Source organism: Polyodon spathula, chromosome 3 (assembly GCF_017654505.1).
Source record: "Polyodon spathula isolate WHYD16114869_AA chromosome 3, ASM1765450v1, whole genome shotgun sequence".
In the NCBI taxonomy this organism is placed as follows: domain Eukaryota; kingdom Metazoa; phylum Chordata; class Actinopteri; order Acipenseriformes; family Polyodontidae; genus Polyodon; species Polyodon spathula.
This window is the reverse complement of record NC_054536.1, coordinates 10551378-10563864: the sequence shown is the minus strand read 5'-3', so window position 1 is coordinate 10563864 and position 12487 is coordinate 10551378. Positions and strand designations below refer to the sequence as shown.

Sequence of the window (12487 nt, the reverse complement as noted above, 5' to 3'; positions counted from 1 at the left end):
ATTTTTTACACAACTCAGTAATGCAGCAAATCAGTCTTAACAACGGCAGCTGCTGTTTTACTTCAGGAGTTTATAACCCCTGAACAAGCCTCTACAAGATTGCATATTACCAAACTATTTCCATGGAAAAAGAAAAATAGGTCTCACCTTTTTCTCACTCTATTTTGGTAGTACTTTCAGGTAGCATAGGTTTCCATGTAGTTTTCTTTTAGCCAGAGAAATTCTCCTTTCAAATGCAAATAACCTAATTAATATTGAAATACAGGAGAGTATATTTAAATGTTTCTGTCTGACTTAAATGTGGCCTTGCACAATGACTGATATCGTGCAGCTTTCTTAAACTGGATTTCCACAAACTTTTTAGGATTTGTTAAAGCACTGCAAGCAGACAACCTCATTTGGCCACCATATCTTTAAATAAAAAAGCACACAAAAATAAATAAACGGACAGCAATACACAAATAATAATAAAAAAAAAAAAAACAACATTCCATAAGAAAGCTCTGTGTACTATTTTTGTTTTATCTGCTAAACATTTCTGACTTCATATATATTTATTATAAACCTATTGCATAAGTTGTTATTATTATTATTATTATTATTATTATTATTATTATTATTATTATTTTTTTTTTTTTTTTTTTAGCAGACATTTTTATCCAAAGCGACAGAGAATAGGGGTGAACTATTCAACTGCTGCTCCAGTCAGACATCTTATCTGAAGGATATATACACATGTGCATATATAATATACAAGTTTTCCTTCAGAACTGTAGTTTCAGGAAAGCTGATCCTTATAGTCTATGAGTGGAGCTAAAATAGGTTAATTATATAAAAGACATCCAGTCAAAATATTAAGTACAGTTTTTAAAATCTTGGTAGTAAATCAGGCTACCCTACTCGCCGAGTTTCCCCACTAGATATTATTTGTGGTGTTATAATAACAATAATAATAATAGTAAAAAATAATAATAATAATAATAATAATAATAATAATAATAATAATAATAATAATATTTTAACTTAACGATTATCTCTTGAAAACAGAAATATCATTACTGTAATGTAAATCATTACATTGTATTTGTATCTTTCTCCCACAGATATCAATATGGCTGGTGAACCAAAACCCTACAGACCAAAAGCTGGATCCAAGAGACCTCTCTCTGCCCTTTATAGGTGAGATGTAGTTACACATAACCAGACTTGTTTCAGATGTGGCCAAGCATCTGGCTGAACTTAGACAAATGCAGCCACATCAAATGAGATAGTTTCTGTTGAATGATTTTCCAGTCAGATTGAGGAATGTTTATGATCTTATCACAGCTAATCTAAAGTGTAGCTTCAAATCTGAAAGTGTTAACGTGCACAGGGGCCTCCAGTGGATGGCCTCATAAAGGACTGGCTGCTAGCACCAAGCTGGCGGTCTTGGCAGGGCACAGGGGTCAATGCATTGGGTAATCTGCTTGCACAGGCTTGGAGGGAGCTGGTTAACTACTGGTCAAGTGCCCAATCATTTCAAATGACAACCTCCCAGGCTGGGTCCTTGTAGTTTGGTAACATTGGATGCTTTTGTTTGGTGGATGAAATGAAGTAATTGGCTGAACACATTGATCGCACATTGATCTCCAGTCCTCTGCTTCTGTAAGTGGCATGCAGCAATGAGGCGACATTTAAATTGAAATTTCAAATCAAATTGAAATTCAGTGTTAGTGTGCATTCAGTAGTTCTCTTCTTTGTTCACTGTTGAGGTGAACCATTACTACAGGCAATTTATCCTATAAATATTGACACATTTCAATATGCAAGTGTGTGTGTAAGACAGCACAATATAAATACACCCAGCTGTTTGTTTTTATACAAATCATTACTCCTATACTGATTATCTGTTTAGTAATGAACGGTTTTGCAATTTTATAAATGGCTTTTTATGAAATGTTATTAAACTGTTATGCAATAGTAATGCAGATCATCTCAAAGCCACTCTTATATAACACAATAAATAAGACACAAATATATAAAGACAAATCATAAAAACTTTCAAATGGTATTATATGTTACTATGCAATGTAAAAAATATACAAAAGGTTCCCTGTTTAGAAAGCTTTAAATGTTAAATGTTAACCGATCATGACATTGCTGAACTTATATTCCAGTTCCAGGTCTATGAGTCATCCTCATGTACCCTACCTGAACAGGACAGAAGAGTACACTTACTGTGTGTGTTCATGAGTGATTGCGTACAGACATCAATTCAAATTGATTTTCTTATAATAAAATGCAAACTAAAACTACAATCTGAAATCTGAGGTCCTGGTATGGGAAATAATAATTAATAATGTGATTCTGCATCGGAGGCCTTCCTTATGTTTCACTTTGAAGTCTATGTTTCTGTCTATGGGAAAAGGTAGTACTGTAATTTATATATTATCTTGACAGTCTATGATAAATGAGGCTATACCAACCTAACTAGAGTTTTCATCATCAACAATATATACAAAGGCCTTTAGGCAATTGTTGTACTATAATTTGTTTGAAGAATGCATGCATTCCAGTTAGAAATGCTTAATGCAATTGTATATTATCAACGTTTCTCAAAATGAACGTCAGTAGCTCCATGAAAGCTTTTTACTGCAAAGTGCATTGCAGCACAGTGATCAGAATTTATGACAAATCCATTTAATCTGCAGATTATTTCCACCAGTTGCATTGGCTGTTAAAAGGATCATCCATCACCAGTGAACGTTAAAGACTCTGCTTGCTAAGATTGGGCTTTCCACTTAACATTTTTTTAAAGGCTTATTGCAACTGTGTTTTTTATGATTATTTCAGTCCACCAAAATGAAAGTATGTTTTCCAAAGACGTAATAGGAATGTTAAGAGGGAAAAGCATTATCTTCTTTAGGAACTGACATTTTAAATTCAGATTATTTTACATAACAAGAATAAAGATCTCATGATGCCAGTGTTATATAGTGCTAAGGTACAGAGTAGGTTATAGTCAGAAGCTTTACGACTGGAAATAAAGTCTTTCGAAGCAAGAAAAACACAAAATTCAAATTACTAAATCCGTTAACTACATAACTAGAAGAATTAGGATGTATTGTATCTGACTATAAAGTAATATATATATATATATATATATATATATATATATATATATATATATATATATATATATATATATATATATATATATATATATATATATATATATATATATATATATATACACACACACACACACACACACACACACACACACACACACACACACAGTGCCTTGCAAAAGAATCCAGACCCCTGACCAATTCTCTCATATTACTGAATTACAAATGGTACACTGAAATTTTGTTCTGTTTGATATTTTATTTTTAAACACTGCAACTCGGAATCAATTATTGTAAGGTGACATTGGATTTATGTGCCGTGGAAGCTCCCAGTTTGCACCGATGAAAGAAATTGCTCTAACGATTACCTTACCATTGGCCTCCACCTGTGAATCATTAAAGTTCCTGTCACATTTTCTGGATAAAAACCCCACTATTGAAGGATCATTGGTTAGGCTGTGAATCTGAAGGAAAATGAAGACCAAAGAGCATTCTACAGAAGTTAGAGATGCATACAAATGCATAGATTAGGGAAAGGGTACAATATAATAATCCAAGTGTTTGGATATCCCAGTGAGCACAGTTGGATCAATAATCAGGAAGTGGAAGCTGCATCACACCACCCAGGCACTGCCAAGAAAAGGCCGTCCCTCAAAACTCAGCGCACAAACAAGAAGGAGACTTATGAGAGAAGCCACAGAAAGACCAACAATCACTTTGAAGGAGCTACAGAGTTCAGTGGCTGGGAGTGGAGTAATGGTGCACCAGTCAACCATATCAAGAGATCTGTATAACACTGGCCTGTATGGGAGGGTGGCAAGAAAGAAGCCGTTACTCAAAAAGTACCATATGAAAGCACGTCTGGAGTTTGCCAGAAAGCATGAGAGTGACCCAGCTGCGATGTGGGAAAAGGTTTTGTGATCAGATGAGACCAAGATAGAGCTTTTTGGCCAAAACTCAAAGTGCTATGTGTGGAGCAAACCTAACACTGCCCATGCCTCAAGACACACCATCCCTACAATGAAGTATGGTGGTGGCAGCATCATGCTGTGGGGATGCTTCTCATCAGCAGGGACTGGGCATCTTGTTACAATTGAAGGAAGAATGGATGGAGCAAAATACAGGAAAATACTGCAAGAGAATCTGCTTCAATCCGCTAAAAAACTGAAGCTTGGAAGGAAATTCACCTTTCAGCAGGACAATGATCCCAAGCACAAGGCCAAAGCAACATTGGAATGGCTCAAGAACAAAAAGGTGAATTTCCTGTAGTGGCCCAGTCAAAGTCCTGATCTCAATCCCATTGAGAAACTGTGGCATTATTTGAAAATTGCGGTCCACAAGCGTCGTCCAAGCAACCTGAACAACCTGGAGCAAATCTGCCAAGAAGAATGGGACAAAATCACTCCGACACTGTGCAAAGCTGGCACATACTTATGCCAAAAGACTTAAAGGTGTTATTGCAGCAAAAGGTGGCTCTACCAAATATTAATGTGTGGGGGTTGAATACTTAGATATTTCAGTTTTTTATTTTTCTTAAAAATATTTCCCAGCATAAAACCAATGTCACCTTACAATAACTGATTTTGAGTTTAAGTGCTTTAAAATAAAATATCGAACAGAACGAAATTTCAATGTACCATTTGTAATTCAGTAATACGAGAGAATTGGTCAGGGGTCTGAATACTTTTGCAAGGCATTGTATATAAAATAATAATTGATGGAATTGTTGCCATCCTTTTGAGACTACTGTTTCTGCACAATATTATAAGGAGTCCTCTGGAACTGGGGCTTTGACTTTCTAAATGGCTCTGAAATTGTGTTGCCACATTATTATTCAATGTGTATTATGGGTAAAGCACTAGTTAGCCTGCAGGGTAACATAGGCATGGTGCATTTTGGAAGAAAATTACCCAGCTGTATAATTTTTATGTAGTTCTTAAAATGTTGACTGTGTTATGTGAATACACGACTTGCATGTAATGACACACTATCCCTTCTGTGATGTCTAGAATAAGTGCTCGTTTCTATGACAGCAGTGCTGTACCTATTTCACTTATTAATGACCAAAAGACACATAGTGATATGCGCTCCAGTAGATTCCAGGAATCTCCTCCAAAAGGGTTTAAGGAAAAAGTAATGCAAAGGTGATTTGGTATAGAACTCAGTCATAGTTATAAAAATAACTAATTTAGTCTTTTTTTTTTCTCTTGTTTCTACAGTGGTTATGAATTTGATTATGACTACTACAGAGATGATTTCTACAATCGGTATGTATTATCTTAACTAATTTTTTATCTTAACATACTGCTTTTGTGTGTGTGTGTGTGTGTGTGTGTGTGTGTGTGTGTGTGTGTGTGTGTGTGTTATATATCTGCATTCAGAAACTAAATATGTAACTCTGCATCTACACAATTGTTTGGTTTTTTTTAAAACAGCTGGAAGAATTATCACTCAAACTGAATTACTGCATGTTAAAATTGCTACATTTACTGAACTGATTGTACCAAAATATTTATGGTATTGTTTATTGTCGTTGTTTTAGCTGGGTTTTCATATCAATTTGTGTGTAGAAATAAAATGTGTAAAGGTCTCAGTTTATTGGTAATACAGTTCTAAAATTGATCAACTATAAACTAATATTGAGCAGCGGTCAATTGTGAAACAATTGCTCTGGTTCGTTTTTGTATTGCTTTACAAGTCACACACTGATTTGGTAGTAGTCAGACACCTCCCATGATAAACTTTTAGAAGACTACAGCCAATACAAATAGAGCTGACTTTATTGTAAACAACACGAGCAGACAGGAGACAAAGAGGTGGCAATGGAAACTGCCTTATATTAATTTCACCTGCTTTAAAAAAAATACTTTTCATCATTTCACATCCAGTGCTGGAAAGCTAATTTGAGTGACGAGATGTTCTAGTATTGCAGAAACAGCATAATGTAAAATGTTTTTTTGAGTGTGTGTATGTTTGTTAGGTACTTTTTGGAAGTTCAATCCTCATGCTGCAGGCTGTAAACTAGTTTCTTATTAAATACTTCACTTGCTTTGTTTAGTTTCACATCGTGTCTTGGTTGCCAGAAGGGAAAGTGATGACAAATCTATATTTCTATAACCTAGTTTTCCACTGAGACTGTGGAAGCATCATGTCTGTGATATTAAGGTTATAACAAGCACATATCAAACTAAATGACAAGAGCTGTTTAAAAAAAACGCCAAATCATATTTTTTTGTGAAGGGCCTCTGTTACATAAGGATTTTGTACTGTAAGCCTTTACCATTCCTTTGAGACTACTTTCTGGATATTATAATGAGTCCCTGGGAACAGCAGGGAGAGGGGTGCCTGTTAAAAGAACCAGTAGTAATAGAATAGTGCTATAATCAGCAGTTCTATGGTTATTGGAGATAAAATATACATGTTTTTTAAAAAAACAATGGAATAGGTGCTCTGTGTAAAAGCTTAATCTAACACACAAATGTTATATATGTAGAAATAATAAAGTAATTGCTAAATAATTTAAAGTTGTTTATGTTTGTAGATAAAATTGAATATTCATGCATATTTTTCAAGCAATACATAATCATGTCAACTATTCCTGTGGTACTTACTTGTCCAGAACTTGCTTCAGACCAGGACAATGTTATGTGTAAATGTATAGTAAAAGCTTGCGTACTTTCCTTAGATGGAGCTTCGCGACACAGTGTAATTTGGAACTATTCAATTCACAAGGACAGTTTGTCATTGAGTTAGAATGAGTGCAAGAAAAATTATAAAATGAGATCCAGCGAAAAATGTATTCCGCTCTGCAGCATGGAAAATGAAAATCTTTTTTAGATTCTGCATCCCTCAACATTGGCTGTATAATTCAAGGTGGTCAACCATGAGTAATAGCAGTGAAAATTGGTGTCTCTAGTCTATAGTACTGAATCCTGGCGCTTTAGAACAGGTTATAAATTCAGCTCCTAGAACACACTGTGACTGAAAATGTGACCCAGGTATCCCTGGACTCCCGTCTACAGATTCAGTGGCATCCTTTTCATGGGTCGGATCCACCTGAAGTTGTTTGTGTCAGTGATCCTGGCAGGCTGGATGGTTGAGACTCTCAATTGGATATAATGATGACTATAGAGGTCACTCTTCCACAATTGCCTGGACTATTTTTTCGAATAAATTGCCAAACATTTCACTCCATTCAGCTCACGTCAACAGATCTGACCGATCGTCTGGAAGAAAATTGAGAGCATATTATAGCTGTCAACATTTCTTTATAATAGCTGTCTAACTTCTAGAATAATTTGAAAACATGATAAGCTGTAGCTGTCGAGTAGAATGCATCTACCTTTAGCTTACTGCTTCTGAAATTACATTTATCAAAATGTATGATATTGCCTGCTTTGCTTTTCGTAGTGTATGATTCTGAGTAAATGAAAAAGGGATGATTTTGTAATATTTGACACTAAAATACACTGTCTACATCTATCTCATATGACATTTGGAAAATACTGCTGACAACATTGTTGAGTCCAGCCAATTGTATATATCTGACTATTCAATAGTGGGGAATACTACACTATATCCATGTCTTCTCTTGCAATGCAATCATTTGTCGCAGTATTAATCTTTTTGTATAAATGAATGAGATACATAAGATGTATAAACCTGTGAAATGAAACTCCATTAACTAAAATAAATTAGATAAACATACATACAACTGATCACGTTTAATATTGTTTGGGTTTGAAGTAGTTAAATTTCTAAATACGTGGATTTTTTATGTATTTTTAACTACTGTTCTACCAATTTTGAGCTATGTCTTTCTGTCCCAAAAGCTTCCACACAGGTGTTTAATTGTTGTACACATTGTCTCCTGGCCTTGTCTTTTTGAGTATGGGTTATTATGTATAGGTTAAAGTGGTTGAAGCTAACAAAACAATTCCATCAACTTTAACTCTTGTGCCATTCGTTTTGCTACCTTGGTCTCAAATGTTCAGTTGCAGAAGTACTGTATTTTTTATTTTAAAACGTGATATATGACATTACATTTGGTTGAAGACCGTTTTCAGTTTCACCTCGGTAATGGCACCTGGGTGAAAGCTTGTTACTGGCTGCAAAGGATGTCAGTCAATGGGGCAAGCAGCTGGTTGGTTAATGACAGGAAAGGCATTGAGAAAGGTTGGGGAGAAATTATTTCTCCAAGTGAGATGACCAAGGAAATAAACACGAGCTTCCTTGTAGACACATATTTCCTAACATAGTTTAGTACTAGTAGAGGTCATGTCTTAAAATGAAAACATGTGTTTGTTAAATCATTATTCAATCATTTTGTTAGCTAAAGTCTCTTGCTTGGAGAGTGCATGGTTCCTATTTTGTACCTGGCCACAACCTGCTAAATGTGACTACAGTTTTTGTTTCTAATTATACTGTAATTAATGCAGCTAAGTTTTGGTAGCACAGTAAGGGTTTAAAAGAATAAAAAAAAAATGTTTTTAAAAATTCTTTCCATTTTTTTTCCTTCAGGCTATTTGATTACCACGGCCGTGTGCCGGCTCCTCCCCGAGCGGTGATCCCATTGAAGCGGGCTCGGGTGACAGTGCCCTCCACACGCAGAGGCAAAAGCACCTTCCCCATAAAAGGAGTGTCAAGATCAATGACAGGCTCCTCATCTTCAGGACCCAAATGTAGGTTTTACAACTAGGAATGCCAATGTAATATCTTCGTTCACATAATTCCTTTTAAAAAAGGAGGGGAAATTAAATATTTACAAACCTGTTTCCAAATAATTTCACGAGAACACTATATCTGTGGCATCTAATTGACTTACTTTAGTGTAGATTTGATTAATTTGAGTTGCATTGCTTATATACCGGTATTTATCATTACTCAAACATGAAGTGAGCTTTTCTTGTCATGGAAAACCAAGGCGTTCTCCATGCTTCTTGTGTGTTATAACTGATTAACAATTTAAGATTGGGTCCTGTATACTGGAATATTGGCATTAAGGGCTGACTGACATTGGAATCAATAAGACTTAAATGAATGGTATTGTCAGCTTTATGGTTGTTTTGTAATCACTATTGAGATGAGAAACCAATGCCCAAACAGCTTTTCAGCTAATCAATACAGAGGAGACCTATTTTATTCTTTGTGTTTCAAATGTGATAAATTATTGATTAAAAATAATAGCAGACCTGTTTAAATGAGACACTTACAATGCTCGATAGTCACATCATTGTTCTCTAATGTATTTAGAAAGTCCAATTGAAAACGATTAAAAGCAGAATGACTCCTATCTCAAAACCACATTGCGTATAATTTTCTTGTCAGCTTACAAAGATTACCATCTGAAGTAGTGGAAAATTAGACAGCGAAAGTGCTAAAACAAGCCAATTGATTAATTTGTGTTTTTTATTCCAAGTTTGTTAAAGTTTATCACAAACAGCAATACAGTACATTAAGGTTGACAAATTGCATGGCCGAATCTGGCTTTACATTTATGTTACAGCTTGATTTGCAGAACTATAGTGATGTCTATTCAAATGTACTAACTAACATATGTGGGTATTGACTGATCAGTCTCCTAGTAAAACTGAACAATGTATATAATGGTCTTGGTATACCTGAATAGATGATCATCCCCACTTCGAAAGTAGGTAAAACATTTTAATAAACAAGACATTTCTTAAATGCAGTGGCACAGCAATGCTTTTCAGTTACTACCAATGCAGAAGAATGACTGCATTTCACCACCAAAAAGACATTCTGCAATAGTGACTAGAACTCATATATTTTAACTCAAATGTTCAGGATGCATTTCAGGTTCAGAGACACATCATGTGTGAAGTGTTGTAACACAGATGCTGGCTTCTGCACTCATATAAAATCAAAACTTCACCCTGGGGCAGGTGTATCTATAAAAGCAATATTTAGAACTGCAGCATGATTATAAAAAAGAGTACTATCTAAAAATTGAAAATATTATTTATTTATTTATTTTATTTATTTATTTTACATAAACAGTCTAGTAAAAAAGGACATTAGTGAACAGGAATATCAAACTTTTTTATTATTATTAATATTATAAAGCATATGCATCTTGCCTCGGGCCAGAAGAGAGTTGCAACAGTAAATCCTCTATTTATATATTGAATATAAGGAGAAAATAAAGGTGTGAAAGCACTGAGGTGAAGCGTTTTCATGCTTGACATCCCCCTGCAATTACTTTTCTTGTTTTGGTCTCGGCAGAGGGATTGGTGTGGAACCCCATCATATGGCAGCTGATATGAGCTGCTGTTGACTGTGGTTGAAATGAAATGAGATTAAAGTCAAAAGAAGAACAGATATATGAGGCTCCTCCTGAGGACTGACACCATTGTCAAAAGAGAGGAGTGTCACAGTGTTTATTCAACCCATTTTAAATACAGGGGGAATAAAAACACATTTGTTTTTGCTCCTATACAAAACTGAAGAGTTTCCGAAAAAAAAAAAAAAAAACATGTTTGTAAAATGATCTTATAAATCTTACCCGCCATTCACTTCCATTCCAAGTTGTAGCAAATATGTATTTTCATTTTTTAAAAATGATTTCTTACTTTCAGGTAGTCTGTTACAGTTGCACTTCTCAGCTTTTCATGTGACACAGGAAGTGTGGGTTGTTTCTAATCTTTATAGTTTATTTCTTTAACTTTAATTTTGAATCCAGGCACAGAAGATCTTGAATCAAGGTGACAAAATATAATGATTCCATACAAGACCAAACTTTTGGGAAAGTATTTCCAGAACTATTCCAAATGTTGGAATGTCATTATCTAGATGTATTTGAGTAGACATAGACATCACATGCAAACCAGCATTTATCTCCTATAAATTGAGAGTGGCAGCATGTTAATTAGCAAAATAGCATATAACAAAGAAATAATAAGTCTATTCTGATATTCCATTGCATATTGAGATGAACTGAAAAGCGTCTATGTATTAGTTGTGCTCTTCAATTGTAATGGATTGTTAGCCTTCAAAAAGAACTATGCAACCATTTTGAGTTGCATTGCATCCAATGAATTGATGCTTGGCACAACATAAAAGCATAATTGATTTGCTACATAACCTTTATTTTAATGTATCCTACTTTAAAGAACCTAATACCAGTTCTTATCTTTGCATTTTGCTATAGCCTGTTTTTCAACAATATTTTTCCAGGCCAAAAAGCTATTCGTGGCACTGGAATTGCTATACTGGTATGTACCTTAGCAACCCATATTCTCAGGGCAGGATGATGTTGTTTCGATACAGTGGGAAAAGCCTATTTTCAGTTTATTGAGGAGGCCATGATCCTCCTACTTAAATTATATTTTCATATCATATCTATAGAAAAGGATGAAAGCTGGTGTGTTGGAATATGTAGTCCTCATTACGGTAGTCACAAACAGAAATCAAACAACTGTATTTAATATATCTGACAGGAATGTAGTATACTGTTACCGGCAGGATAGCATCATTGCCCAAGCTGTTACCGGCAGGAAGGAGAGACTCCGAGACAGAAGCTGCAATTTAAAGCGCATGTTTATTAAACACAAACAACATACAAACAGGGCACGAGAGCCAAAATAAAGATTCGAACAAACGATTGAACCTTTGACGCTGGACATTCCCCTTCACTAGAGGTTTGTCAAAACACAGGTCACACCCACACCCACACCCCTTCTGTACAAGCAAAGGCATTCTCCCCTTTTATACGGGTGGTCATTCTTCAATTACCTAATTGGGGAATAGCCACAACGGTGATAGTTGAAAGGGGCAGATTCAATCCCATCCCTGCCAGACAGCCCTATTTAGTCCTGCCACATCTGTATGTGTATATGGAATATATATATATATATATATACCCTGATATATGCCCCACTATATATATATATTATATATATATATTTGTATATATATATATATGTATATATATATATATATTATATATAGATATATATATATATATATATATACACACACAGACACGTACTGCATGGGTGCCACGAGTACTTCATACATCAATAAACCACAAATGACTGAAACAAACAAACACTATATAAAAAGTTATTCAGCACTAGAAAACTGGTTACATTTACATCCTCAGAGGTGGATACAGTACTCCATGAACGTTTGTCAATTGTTCTTAATATATTATATATTTCTATTTTTTATTTTTTCCTATCAGATTCATTTTAACGATATATTTGGTTGTCTGTATGGACTTGTTTAAAGTGATAGACTTGTTTAATTCTTGCAAGGCCAGAAATTTCACAGTCGCATGCATATTACTGGAAGAAACTTAACTCATGTTAGAAATATTGATAGAAAAAGATGATTGCATTTTTACATAATGTAAA

At 34.8% G+C, this 12487-nt stretch overlaps 1 protein-coding gene across 2 annotated transcripts in view; it reads left to right on the top strand.

Annotated features, from left to right (window-relative positions):
* The window catches only part of LOC121312712 (RNA-binding Raly-like protein), a 148024-nt gene that overhangs the window by 127704 nt on the left and 7833 nt on the right, over positions 1-12487 (top strand). For both annotated transcript variants that reach the window (XM_041244412.1, XM_041244413.1), the window contains 3 exons: positions 1104-1179; positions 5330-5377; positions 8631-8791. In XM_041244412.1, the coding sequence (XP_041100346.1) occupies positions 1104-1179; positions 5330-5377; positions 8631-8791 (285 nt within the window). The remainder of the gene's footprint in view (positions 1-1103; positions 1180-5329; positions 5378-8630; positions 8792-12487) is intronic.